This window comes from Ambystoma mexicanum, chromosome 6p (genome assembly GCF_040938575.1).
Source record: "Ambystoma mexicanum isolate Mex_15411 chromosome 6p, UKY_AmexF1_1, whole genome shotgun sequence".
Lineage (NCBI taxonomy): Eukaryota > Metazoa > Chordata > Amphibia > Caudata > Ambystomatidae > Ambystoma > Ambystoma mexicanum.
Window position 1 is genome coordinate 332,410,481 of NC_090935.1, and position 15,034 is coordinate 332,425,514.

Here is a 15,034-nt window from a genome sequence, read left to right on the forward strand (position 1 = left end):
CACGCTAAGAGACACATATAACCGCCCTGCAATCCCCCTATCCACACACCCCAACATCACAGCTGAGCTCAGAGATAAAGACTAAACTAGATGAATATAAGGAAGCGGTGGATCATGAGATCCGCTACTACGATAAACCGGCAACGGCACGTAGATATGGGGAGAGTGAACATCCGGGGAGGCTACTGGCCAGAACAGTAAGGGGTGAAAGGGGTTCAACAACCCACTGAGGAAGAGATAGAACAATACCTCTCCCAAATACCAACGACATTCATTGTGGACGCCACTAAGGAGTCTTTAGAAAGCCTGATCACAGAGGCAGAGATATCAGAGGCGATAAAGACACTCCCTAATGGGGCAGAATTTTATAAAGAATTCAGTCACCTTTTAGTCCCCAGATTATATGCAGTATGGGTGGAAGCTTTAAATAAGGGAGAACTCCCCGAAACCACAAGGGAAGCGGTGATTACGTTACTGCTCAAATCAGGGAAATCCCTGGAAGAATGCGGCTCATATAGGCTGCTGTCTTTAATAAATACAGACGCGAAGATTTTCGCAAAAATATTAGCAACCCGACTAACACCACTGATGCCTTATATGGTACATGAAGACCAGGCTGGGTTTGTTATGGGCAGGTTCACAGCAACGAATATCAGGAGGTGCTACAAAATATTGGCCACAATATCCCCCAAAACTCAAGGTATAGCAATAGCCCTCGATATGCAAAAAGCATTTGATACTGTCTACTGGCCCTTTCTCTTTGGGGTGCTGCGAAACTATGGATTTGGCCCCAATTTCGTAAAATGGATACATATATTATACACCCGTCCCTATGCCAGGATTAGAGTCAATGGAACCCTAACAGACATTCTTGAACTACTCGGGGGCACCCGACAGGGCCGCCCGCTGTCGCCTTTACTGTTCGCCCTAGTGATAGAGCCTCTAGCCGACATCCTTAGGTCACGCTACAGCTCATATGCACTATGGCTTGAGGGAAAAATACACATTATAAATCTATATGCAGATGATATTCTACTATATCTGAGGAACCCACATCTGACTATGGGCAAGGTCCTGGCTGAAGTTAAAAGGTTCGTTGAATATTCCGGCCTACGACTCAACCCCAACAAATCAGAGATATTCCTGCTCACAGAAAATTCAATAGAACCCCAAGACTCACATGGTCTCATCTGGAGCCCAGCGCATATATTGTATCTAGGAGCACACATTGCTAGAACAGCCCAATTGACCCGTACCCTAAACTATTACACATTAGCTGACACCCTATGTGCAAAGATGAAAAGCTGGAAATGCGTCCCCATCTCTTTGATGGGAAGAATAGCCTTAATTAAAATGATATTACCAAAACTGTTCTATCTGTTCACTACAGTGCTGGTCTGGCCGGGTCAGGCTTTGTTTGCTAAAATGAACAGTGCTTGCATCTCGTTTGTGTGGGGCGGGCACCCTAGGCTTAGGTGGAAGACATTAACTGATACGTATCCGAGAGGTGGGCTGATGGCACCAGACCTGGAACTATACTACCTGGCTGCACAGGCACACTATGCCGCACAGTGGGCCATGCTTTTTCTCAACCCGGGGAATCCACCACCTGTCCTGAGGGAACGAGATGCAATACTTGCACTGCATAAGATGACTAGACCAAGTCCCAAACACCATAACTCTGTAGACCCTACAAAGGTGACGACCACAGTCTGGGCCAAAATAGCTGGCATATTTGGCACAGACACACTACATCACCCAAGTATGCCACTCTGGGGTGACTCCCAAACACCAATCACTCTTGATGGGGAGATGGCAATGCATTGGAGCACCAGAGGTATTGCTCAATGGGGACAGCTATTTTCGAAAAAGCGCTTTGTGCAATGGGATGATATCAAGGATATAGTGGGAAATACAAATAAACACAAACTACAATATATGCGTGTAAAAACTGCCATACAAACTACATACCCCACCTTCCCAAAAAAAACTGAGATAAACATGGGGCTCGGATATATGTTCACGGGAGGGACACAGAAAGTTACAGCCTCTGCGCTGTATAAAATTATAGTGCAGACACGTCCAGCAGGGAACCACACGGCCAAGAACATGTGGGAGCAGGACTTGGGGCAACAAATAGATGAGCACGAATGGTCCCAGATCTGTGCATTGACCAAGCAAATATCATGTAACTCCAGATACAAATTATTACACTATAAAATAGTGCACAGGACACATTATACCCCTGTAAAGCTTTAACAAATCTATCCTGCCACACCAGGAACCTACCCTAGATACAACGCTGAGGACACAGATATTTATCATATGCTTTGGGCATGTATAAAGCTGAGAGACTATTGGGCGGAGGTTTGTGAAACTCTAGATGGAATGGCTGATCAACCAGTGGAGTGGTCCCCACGTGTGTGCTTACTGGGAGCAGTGGGAAAAATGAATCCGACCTGGCGAGAGCTATGCCTATTAATAGCTAAAAGAACTATATTAATGAAGTGGAAAAATGCAAACCCGCCAACAAAGGCGGACTGGGACAGAGATATGTTATGGACAAGTGATACAGAAGAACTATATATATGTATGTGCATTACCTGTGTGCAATGATAAATAAAGTTTTTTTTTTAAAAAAACAATGGTTTTGTTAGTGATATTATAAGGCTTGTGGTAGCAGCCATGTAGTTATGGTTAATTTGCTAAACCCATAGGAAGAGCACTTTTTGGGCGGCTTATAACTTTGCTCTGCCTGGACGAATCCTCACCAAACTTTGCAAACAATGTATATGGCCCACTATGAATTTGTGTGGTGAGGTTTGGTCAACGGGGTCCCAAAATGTTCTTTCCCATAGACTGAATGGAGAAAAAAATGGTGCGCACGCCTACAGCCCAAACCACTGGATGGATTTTCACAAAATCTGCGGCAGGAGTAGCGGCTTGGTCCCGAAAGCGTGCTTTTGTAAATTTGGTTGAAATCCGTCCAGTATTTTTTTTAAAATGACCAAAAAGTAGGTCTGTCTCCGCGGACAGGATACCGATTGGCTTAGAGGGCAACGTGGTGTCCGCGGACATTGGACTCTCCCGCCGATTGGATGGTGAAAAGCGCGAAGTGCGTCAGATAATTGGAAATGCCCGCTATCTTGGATTCGCGGACAGCGGCCGGTGTCCACGGACATCGCAGTAAAACATATTAAAAAACACAACATTGTACTTGTCAAACATATCAAATAATCTCTGAGGAAGTGAGGGGTCAAGAGGATGGGATGGGATAATACTGCAAGAAGCAAAAAAACAGGTATTTTTTTACAGCGAAAGACTGTGATATAAGGTATATATGGGAGGTGATTTTGAGGTGGTGCGGGGTAGGGTCTGAAGGCGCAAGGTCCCCTAAATACAAAATATAATAATAATTATTACACACATCCATAAGGGAATGAGCGTAGGAGAGTGGCATAGAGAAGCATAAAGTCTTCATAGAGATTTAGCATACCAATATCTCTGCCACCCTGTAAAGCATTATATCAAACCCATTCCATTTACAAGTGATTGCGGGGGTGGGAAGTACAAGGGTACTGCTCTTGAAAGACCTTATGAGTGGAAGCAAAAGCAAAACACTGTTTGAATTATACACTTCACGGTGGACCAGCCGTGACAAATAGGTAGTCTGACATAGGCGCTGCAGGAAAAAGGTGAGGAGCAGTCACTGTTCATTGCGCGCAGCATTTGCAAACGTGGGGGTTGTTGGTGCTGGCTGAGTGCACCAATAACTCTGCCACCCTGTAAAACATTATATCAAACACATTCCATTTCCAAATGATTGCAGGGGTGGGAAGTACAGGGATCCTGCTTTTGAAAGACCTTATGAGTGGAAGCAAAAGAAATACACTGTTTGAATTACAACACTTTGTGGTAGACCAGCCGTGACAAATAGATGGTATGACATAGGCACTGCAGAAAAAAGGTGGGGGGCAGTCACTGTTCATTTTGTGCAGCATTTGTAAACGTGGGGGCTGTTGGTGGTTGCTGTGTGCGGCGCTCGCGAGCAGGAAACTGGAGACGTGCTGAGGATTATGAATTCAGAGTGTTTTCATAAAATCAATAAATCTCTGGAAATTTCTCACGGGGCATTGCTGAATGCAAGCAATTTGTTTTTAATACATATTCCTAATGCTACAGTGGTGCACGGGGGAAACGCTGCCGTGGGCCTGAAGGTCAATGCTTTGACCTGTCTACTCCTGCATGTCCTGCCGAGGGAAATTGTTGCTTCCACTTACAAAAAGCAAGCTAAGCATAAGTCTGTATTGCTTTCTGTACTTGGAAGTAAAGGGAGTATTCGTAAGGGAAACACAAATTGAATGAGGTATGTAAAAATGTGGAACATGATAAGGGTTAGCATTCTAAAATGGGAGAAAGTAACGTTTCATTTTAGTTGATGAAAAATCGATGATCTGAAGAGACACTACGCGTTATGCCAAAAGAATGGAAATGCTGATTATTATGTAAGTTTTACAGTAGACACATTTGTAATTGGTGAGCAGACTCAAAAACAACCAGTGTGTACTTGTATTTGTCCCATGGCACGAGGGCTGTCCAGCACCGAAATGCATGGAGTTCATGTCAGTGTTAGCACAGGTTCCACTAACGCTCAATTCTAGGTTATGTTACTTTAAAATGCTGTGTATGTGGTATTAAAATTCTTTAGTCAACTTCCACATCAGCCTCCCAATGCGAGCTTAACACACTGCATAGCACTAACCTCTCCATCACATAGTTGACGCCAACATTTCACGTTGTTTTCTCTGTGTTTGCATTGTTTCTCGTTTGTGTACTTTCTTTGGTGTGACACAGTGCATAAGTAATGGATCGATTAGAATAGAATTAAGAACGGCTACTGAGATGGTTTCCTTTAAAGATTGTGTTTTGTATTGAGAATTGGCACACGCTGTGCTGTGAAAGGATGTGTGTTGATATTCCGGGTTTTGCATCAACTGACGTCTGGACGTAGATGATGATTTGCTGCGTTTGGCTATGCTGCAAAGTAGCATCATGGATATAGGTGGAGAATATCGCTGGGAATGGTGATGTCAGCTTTAGGGGCAGGGACTATGTTTTAGTGTCAAGGGGACCCTTGAGTTTAGGGCAATGCAGCAACGGATAAGATTAGCACAAAATGGCTGCACCCTGCTACCTGATTTCTCATATGTAAAAGTGAGGAAAACCATGGTAAGTTGCATAGGAAAAGTTTTTACGGTCGATTAACGTATGCTTAAATAGACATGCCTGAACGTTTGGGGCAACAATATTTTTGTGCGCACTACTACTTTAATGAAACTGCATGACATTTTGCAATGTTATTCCCGACCTAATTCTGAATGACTTTGCAAAGTTTGGTGGGATTCTGTGAAGAGGTCGCAAAATTAGAGGAGGGGTCCCAAAATAATGTAAAGGCATATGAATGAGGTGCCATGTGACAAATCTATACTTACTTTGGTGAACTGATAATATATCTACATATAAATGTTTTTGTAAAGTAAAGTGTGGTGGGATTTTGTCAAGAGGGGGCAAAATTAGGGGGGGTCCAAAATATGTTAAAGGCTTATAACTGTGGTGCAATTTGAGAAATCTACACAAAGATTTGCAAAAAGATTATAGATCTAGATATAAATGTTTTTGTAAAGTCAGAATGGATTTTGTCAAGTGGGGCCTAGGTTATATGACTATTGTATGTAGATACATTTGACAAGTTTGAAAAAATTCAACGTGGGTGGATTTCCAATAAACTTGTGTAAGGAACATTTGCAAGGACATTAAAGCATGATTTTGCAAATGTGCCTGTGTTTTATTTTTTGCCAAGTGTCATAATGTAGATACAAAAAATAGTGATATACCTTTGGTGACTGAGGTGTAGCCTATGGCCATGGGCAGTGGCCAAATTCTGCCGGTCATGGAATAAGGTTATGACCCAGACAATCTGGTTACTGGCAATGACCACAAGGGACAACACATGGGGTTTAAGTGGCCATGTGCAAATGGGACTGACTTTGTGGTAAAGTTAATCGAAATTGGGGTAGGTTTGAAAGGGAAGAAAAATTTGCTCATAGTTATATGGTCATAGGGTTCTGTGTTTGCCTTCTGCAGGCTGCCATGGAAAGCGAAGAGAGGCCCTGTGCGGAACCCGGCCTTCCCTTTGCATGGTGGCCATCATGGAAAAGGATTTTCCTTCCTTTGAAGAAAAAAAATGTTTTAGTACCCCGGGTTTCCGCTTTGGGACCCTACGCTGCTAATGGCCTTCATACCACATTGCAGGGGCTGGAATGGGGGGATAATGGTCTAGAGAATGTGTTATCCACCCTTGCTTCGCTTGGGTGATAACTTGGCCTGCTAGGCCGGTATCCTCCATTCCAGTCCCTGAAATGTGGGATAAACGCCACAATATTCCATTAGCATAAAACAAAATGCAAATGGAAATGTTGGAAAATCTTATTGAGTCTATCTACTTTACTGAGAAATATAGCATAGATTTAATTAAAAAAAGATGTTGTTAAGGGGACGTTGTGGTTAAGTTGCACAAATAAAAACCTATGAAATTCAATGAAAAACTTTTGATAAAGATACGTTATGGTTACAAGTAAAACCGAAAAAAAAACAGAAATTCACCCGTTATGGTAAGCTAAGCAACCATAACTCGCAATACCACTGTGCACTGCAAAGACTAACACCAAGGACATCAAAGATGACATCACAAATATCACTGATGACATCACATGTGAAATACATTTTGATGAAAAGTCCCTACATAGCTATTTATGCTCATTTTCGTGCACTGTGAACGCAATGTTCTGTTATTGGGGCCTGTTTGAGAAAGTCTTGGCTCTATTCAAGATCTACTAAGTATTTTTTTCCTTGATACAAAAACTGATTTTAATTGCCCCATTGTGTCAAGCCCACCTCCCTCGTCCATGTGCACGTTTCCTTTGTTTATTGTCTATTCTCCCTGTGTTCTGGTCCCTTTTCAATCACGATAATGCTCTTATAAAAATATTTCACTAGCCAATATTCATGGTTTCTAGAGGGTTTTCAGAAAGCCTTTTTTCTATTCAATGGACTATCTCCTTGCTACAATGGCTGCCAATGTAACTTAAAGTCGATAAGAGAAAAAAGAAAAGGGGCATTGAGGAAAGGCTGCTGTTTCATTTGTCTCTTGCAAAACGTTTACTTGGAAATGTCAAACTATTAAAACGTTAAACATGCTACTGAGTGCTTGCTTTGTGACAGCAGTCACTAACAAAAGGAGAGAAATACCAATTCCTAAAGATTTTTTTATTTAGTTGGCTACTTGTGACGCACTTAATATCCAGAGAGATTTCTAAGCGCGGACCCTGGAATTGAACCTCTGTTGCTCCGCATGTCTTGCTTCCAAGGGGAACGCGTTGCCCCTGAACTAGCCTCCCGAAACCCAGGCATCATCGAGGAGGTAGGAATGCTGATGTTAGAATAGAAAATAAATGTTCTACATGTATTCATAGGCAGCATGTAAACGTGTGCAGGTTTGGTAGACAAGATTTCGATGCATTTTATTTTTAATGGGTTTTCTCCCCCAAAACTCAATCCACCACCTTAACCCTTTGTATATATAGTTAGAGAAAGAGAGGAATAGTTTTGCATTTACTTTCCTAGAACATATGTTTTTAATAGGCGTTCATTTCTTAACAGTATCATGCAGCAATCAAAGGCAGTTTACAATCCATTATCAAAACTTCAAATACAGCTTGTAAATAGCAAATATTTAATACACTGATAACTGACCAACATGTAATCTGTGTCTTTACTTAGCACCAATGACAAGTTACAAACAGTGCTGGCTCCTTTGGTAATTAGAGGTATATCAGTGAACCAGATAAGGGGGCAGGCAATGTGTCGTGCAAAAGTTCCTTTCATGGAAAAAAAAGAATTACACATATAAACAGTGCAGCCACTAGGCACAACTGCAGTGAGAGGCATGATACTTCTTGAAGGTGATTTGTCAGAAAATGCTGCATAATCAGTCACGGGCGAACATATGTCTTCTAAGGTCTCTGAGAAGCCGTAGTCCAGCCAAGTGTGCACTGCTTCCCAGAGCGGACGCTCTCTTCGGCTTACTTCCCTTTTCTTTCTCTAGGTAGACCGCAATGTCCGCCTCTTGAGGTGTTGTTGAGTTTCTCGTTGGGAGCAGGTGAAGCAGCACTGGGCCTGGATATTCAACAAGGCACATTTGCCTATAGATTTCAGCGTCTGGCAGAAATTGACAGACATCCTGTCCATTTTACAGGGTGGAGCTATGGGAAAGTGATAAAGAGAAACTAGATCAGTCATGTAGTCACATACAGTAGCTCAATATTTCGCAGTTTTGCGCAAATGGCACATTGCTGATTTACTGCACACTCACATATAACTCATGCACACTTTTTCACTTCAGCGTATAGAATAAGGGCATTTGTAATCTTTGGATCGCCAATGCATTATGCATTCAGATGATCACTGCCCACCTCTAAACCTACAGCGTGGCTAAGGCAGGAGAAATTAGATTTCTTTGCTTTTGGTGGGTGCGAGCTACTTAAAGTCTATAGTGACTTGGGACTTGCTGCGCGAGGTTTGAATGATTCCAGGGCAAGGTTTGAATGATTCCAGGGCAGCTGATATCCTCCGAATGAATGTGAATTGAGGGATATGAAACTGCTGCAGGGATAGGACATTGGGATTCTTCTATATTGTGCGTTTTACTAGAATAAACTGTGTGTTATATTACTATAGCGTTGGGGCAAAAGCACCACCTGCGCCTTAGACTACCTGCTTTCTATATATGATTGGTCCTTGACACCCATCATGCTGATAGTTGAAGTTGAAGTTGAAGTTGGAATAATGTGAGGGACCCTCTATTGGTTTTGCACATCAAATCAGTATGGCAACATATTCTACTGCAGACTAACACATCTCCATGTTCACCTCAACAGTCTTCAGAACGCGGCTATACCCTGTAAAATCGGCCTGGCTGCACGCCTAGTCTCATTCACAAACACCAGGGCTGCATCAATGCAGATACCTAAATCCAGTGGTCTTGCTGCACACATTCTACTGATCTCACACCACTGCATCACAGCTAGCAGTAGTATGCAGCCACACACCACATATTCCACACTGGCTGCACACATACCGAGGGCACCCAAGCATGTTTTACTACATTACTCTCTCCACTGACCTGGACTGCGGTTCCCGAGTGTGTTCAACCCACAGCGCTTTGGAATCCTACCAATGGTAAATAGCGCTATAAAAATGCCCAATAACATAACATAATAACACCCTTCTACATGAAGACAATCAGACAGCATCAGGATATGGCACACCCTTGCTATTCACTCCTTGTATCTTCCTCTTGCTAAGTACTCCTAGCCAGCAGACTGTTCCTGTAGCTTGATTCGTCGATATTCGCAATTATCATACTGCCACATACACAGATAGTACCCGGGGCCGCAGTTATAACCCGCCGCCGAGGGTCTTATTGCCATAAGTACCCCGTCCCGTTAGACCGGGGTACTAAGTCCATTTTCCCTTTCCATGGCGGCCATCGGGAGCGGACGCGCTGGGAACACAAGTGTTCCCAATGCGTCCGCTCACGAAAAAGGGTTAAAAAAAAAGGGAAGTGGGGTTTGGAGGGCGATAGAGGGAAAAAAAAAATGTACCTGCGTCCCCGGTGTGCGACGAGGGAAGCCCCCAGCCATGTGGAGGCGCAGAGCGGGGATGGCCCAGCTCCGAGTCTCCACATGGCTGGAGGCTTCCCTCGTCCCCCGTTGGGGACGCAGGAACAAGAAGGTAAGTTGGTAAGGGGCGGTCGGAGGGAAGGGAATAAAAAAAAAGACTTACCCGAGCCCCCGGCGGGGGGCGAAGGCAGCCTCTCATCCGCGAGGAGGCTTGGAGCGGGGATGGCCACGTTTCGAGCCTCCTCATTGGGTGAGGGGCTGCCACGCCCCTCGCCGGGAACAGAGTAGCCAGCACGCACGGCATAACTGGGAATACCGTGTGGTATGGCTCGCAAATGAGCCAATCATCACACAGTATTCCCTTTGCGCCGTGCGTGCCGGGTACTAATGCATTGAACAGTTTTCATGAGCCCAGTTACACCCTCAAATATACAGATGCAGCCTCAAATACCCTAGTGCTTTGTTCTTTTGTCAGCTGCTGCTTCATATGCCCCCCTCCACCATCATATGTACAGATACTGGGCTTCATTATGAAGATGGCGGTAAACCGCCGGTGCTACCAGCGGGTTGCCGCAGTCCTCGTAATACCGAATCTGCTGCCTGATATCCCGGCACCCCGGGATATCAGGCAGTGGATTCGGGAAGTCCTCATTTGGAGTCCCATAGGCAGTGCATTTGAGAAGTCCCCATTGGTGTCCCATGGAGTCCCATAGGAATCCAAAGGAATGGGCTCACAGAAGCACTGGCACTATTGTTAATGGTGCCAGTGCTTCTGTAAAAACTGTGCCATCCGGGGCTGTTGCCTCAGGGAGGTTCGATCTGCCAAGCGCAACAGCTCCCACCCGCAGCGTTGGAGTTTGGTGGTCTGGAAAGGGTGCGGTTCGTTGATACCGGCACCCTTATTTCCGGACCGCTACACTCATAAAGAGAAGGGGGAAGCGGGTATGTGCAGTGGCCAATAAGATGGTGGCATGGCGGCACAGGGGGAGTGGCACAGAAGGCTGGAAAGGAACACAGGTTTATAATGATAGGGTCATTTTTGGCTGGCGCCACATCACTGGGTGCAAATGCTGACTATTATTGAAATGCAACGGTTGGACAAATATGAGAATGACACGTTAAGAAAACCACATTATTGTAGTACCTATCTTTGGTTAATCCTTTAAACATTCAAATAGCATTCGTGCCTCTTTCCAAGTTTGGTGTAAAGTCAGGGATAATTACCGCTAAACCCAGTTATCTATACCACCAGAAGGTCTGACGAAATTACCAGCAGATTACAGGTGGCAGTATGGCAGTGTTATTTATGAAATCTATTTGACTCCATGAGGATTCTGGAGGAGTTACAACAGGTAGTAATTCTAGTTCTTGCTGTTGAAGTGGACAATTTAACTTCACGACTTGATGGAGGTAAACTCTCCACTTTAAAGACATACATGGAATTTGGCAGTGCAGAAAAAATGGCAGTAATTCTGTTACCACCATTTCTAGCCACAGCATCAAACCTGTAATGTGCCTCATATATTGAGTTTGGATTTCATTGTTGATTAACACATTATCTTGGTCTGATCTATAGAGCCATAAGGCCCTCTTTTGCTTCAGCCCCCATCCTCTGCACAGTTGTGGCAACCAATGTAAATTATTTACTGACATGTCAGATAATTTCATATCTCTGACTTCTCTTTGTTCTGAAGTTCTTTCACGTTTATAGCCAGTCTTCACCTCACTGATTTCTCCTAAGGTCATCTTCTTTCTAGTGCTATGTGGGTATGTAAGGGACCTGACTGTCTATATGTATTGGATGGTGATGGAGACAATGCCTTTCAGTACCTTTGTCTGCTTGATTCCTCTGGTGCTGGCATGTGGTTTTGAGGCGTGTCATGAACGTTGTCTCATGGTTTGTGGTATCATGTGGTGACGCCCATTTTGTATGTGACATTGCTACTCCTGCATCTATTGACAATGCATGTCCTCTCATTCTAGAATATGTTGCCATTTATGGTGAAACTCTTTTTATTCACTCTTTGATGAGAATCTGTCTCTGTCTCAGTCTAGACATTAGCAAAACAAAACAGGTGATGGCTGGAAGGTTTAGAGTTAATCTTATTCTCTGCCATTGCTCTGGTAACCCTCCAGACCATCGCTCTTCGCCTGCAAAACCATTACAAAAGGGGAAAGACCATATGCAAATCAGCCTCATTGGGCTTCATCAGTGTAGCTTCATCAGTTGCTTGAGTCTCTAGGTCCTGCAGGCCTAACTAGTTAGTCAGTTGGTGCCTGGATCCTAGAAGCGTCAACCTAATATGCACTTTGTTCAGTTTCTTTTTCTCTTTGAAAATGTGGACTTGTTCTTGGACGTCACTAGTCTCCTAGTGCAATTAACTACATTTCTAACGGTGCATGCAGAATTCCTGCACCTGCAAGTGGTTATTTTTTGGTCCAGCGAGAGAGAATTATTGCTCTCTGACACCCTACTTGCAGGTAAATATTTAGAGGGAAAGCAGCTGCTCAGGCAACCATGACCCTGCACATCCTCCTCAAAGTTCAGTTACAGCAGCAGCCATTTCAGCCAGTGGAGGTGTTTACTGGTGACCTTAGTGATTAATTCGTTTTAAACTTTAGTCCTGAATTACATGGACTAGATCCTTGACGTGGCACGAAGCTGTAACGCATGTAATCCACAGATACAGAAAGTCCCAACAATACATTGTATTATGCCCAGACCCGGAGGTACGTCAATTCATGCTAAGGTTGCGTACAAATAAACTCCAGGTACTAGCGGTTGTTGGGCCTCGGCTGGGCATTCCATTAAAGGATAGGTATTGTCATATTTACATGAAGGGAGAACATCGTGAATCCATCAGGCACGTTTTAACAATGTGCCCTCGATTAGGCCCATTGTACATGTGCCTTTTGGGAAAGTTGGTAAGCAACTACGACACCATTAAGGGAGAGTCCTTCTGGGATTATTGTCTGAATTCAGACTCTATTGGGACCCAGCTGGCATTATATAGGGTCTGGGTCAGAGTCAAAAGTTTATTATCAAACCAGCCAGCTATAGTGGACCCTAGAGCGGCTCCCTAGGGTCTGGCCCCTATGCCTGTTGTTCGATGTTTGGCCTTCCTGACATCAGGCTTGATGCTTGATGCTTAGTGTTAGTGGCTATTATCATTGCCATGCTTCAGGTATTATGTATATATGGGTTGTTCAGGATGCATAAGAAGCAAAAGAAGCGCAATTTCCATCATTCATTCATGTATTCATGTATTGTATTAAACTTGGATGTATATGCTTAAAACTGCTTATGCTTATTTAATGTACAGTTTGTATGTATGTTTGTATTAAGTTATTAGATGTATTTTGTATCTAGTATTGATTGTCTGTATTTTGTATTTAGCATTGATTGTTTTGTGTAAAGTTCAAATTTGAACTAATTCACAATAAATGTATTATTATGTAGTCCTCGATTACATACTTGTGTTATTGTTGCTGACTGCTGCCTCTGTTTGTGATCTCTAACTAAATACAGACAAGTTCCCAATTCATAATGGCTCCCATTGTCCTAGGAAGATTTGGCATTCCATCCTTTGTTTATATGATCAGAGGACTGAGTGGTGCTTTTGGGGACACCCTGTAATGTTCATAATGTGTTTTATCTGTAAGTGTCCTTGTTCAAAGTAAAGTCACAATTTTGCATACTCTTTCAAAATAATATTTAATACATATGTCCACATATGCACACTTTGATAGTTTGGTGGTAAATTAAGGGCTTGTCTCTGCAATGTGCTCCTTGATGATGTAACGTTCAGTGAACTAAATGCTTTGAATGCGTATCTTCACAATGTGGATGGAGACCGCAGTCATGTCAGTGTAACTAATTCTTAAGTGAACGACTTCTGAAACAGGCGTTAGCAAAGCCAAAAGGTCGGCTTTGCCAATATAGACGGTTGGATTTTTCTCCTGTGGGTACTTTATAAAAGCAATGAATGGTAATGCCAACAGCTCAAGCTTCACAGGCATGTGGGAAAGATTGTTTTTTTAAAGCCCCAGGCAGAGCAAACAACACTCAACCTTTTACATTTATAAAGCCAGCCCTACTAGCTTTGCTAACACTTGTTGTATTATTGCATGCTACGTGTGCATGGCCTTTCCCCTGATGTTGGCCAATATCAGGTTTCTTCATAATGAACTTGCAATTAATGCATCTCTCACTTGGACATAAGGTTGGTGCTGATTTTTAGTGAGTCTTCTGCTGGAAGCTTTGGTTCTGCTTCAAGAGGTGAGTGTGTCTTCCAAGGAAAGTTCTTCATAGACTTGCTCCTGCTTAGATTACACGCATGAAGTTGGGGATGTGAATTGGCAGTGGTGCGTATCCGTTGATTACTACTTAAATACACAGAGCCATACTTCTTCCTGTGTTAATGTGGTACTGATATTGTATTGTGAATCGGGCATCTGGGAGAGAGGTCAAGTATATGTATCATCATTGCAATCAAAGGTACGATAACTAATGTGTTAAATTGATATTGCTGATGGTTAGTTTTAGATTTGTAGAGTGTGAATTTGCTCTGTAGCGACTACTTACATAGCAGGTCCACAAGAGGCCTAAAGCAAAACTAAGCACTGCATTCCAGTGAACAGTCCTCATGAGCCCTGTTACACCCTCAAATATCCAGAAACAGCCTAAAATACCCAAGTGCATTGCTCTATCGTGAGCTGCTGCTTCATGTGCCCTCCTTCATGTGCCCACCCTTCATGTGTGAAACCGAATTTGCTGCCTGATTTCCTGGTGCCACCGGGGCATTTCAAGTCCCGGCGGACCGGGATATCAGTCAGCAGATTCGGGAAGTGATATCAGGTGGCAGATTCGGGAAGTCCCCATTCCCATGTAGTCCCATAGGACTCCACAGGAATGGGTTCACGGAAGCATCGGCACTTTTGTCAATGGTGCTGGTGCATCCGTGAAAACTCTGCTATCCGGGGCCGTTGCCCCCGGCATGTCAGACCTGGCAAGCTTAACGGCCCCCACCTGCAGAGTCGCAGAGTCGGAGTTTGGTCTGGAAAGAGTGCCGGTATGTTGCTACCAGCACCCTTATTTCCGGACCGCCACACTCATAATTAATCCCATATGCCAAGGTACTGCTATTACATGTCTGTGTGCAGATGACACTGCGTGCTTATTCCTGGCGGAAGAGAGAGGCTTGGAAAGGAGGTGCTTCTTTCTTAATTCATGGGTTGCCAATTACCAATTGCCTATCATTAAGCACGAGTGGGAGGCAGGACAATGGAAGTGA

At 43.7% G+C, this 15,034-nt stretch overlaps 1 protein-coding gene across 1 annotated transcript in view; it reads right to left on the reverse strand.

The window, feature by feature from the left end:
* Positions 1 to 7,769: 7,769 nt before the first annotated feature.
* Positions 7,770 to 15,034, reverse strand: part of ADAMTS12 (ADAM metallopeptidase with thrombospondin type 1 motif 12) — a 4,001,072-nt gene continuing 3,993,807 nt past the window's right edge. The window contains exon 23 of the mRNA XM_069627090.1: positions 7,770 to 8,321. Coding sequence (XP_069483191.1) covers positions 8,161 to 8,321 — 161 coding nt within the window. The 3' untranslated portion in view covers positions 7,770 to 8,160. The remainder of the gene's footprint in view (positions 8,322 to 15,034) is intronic.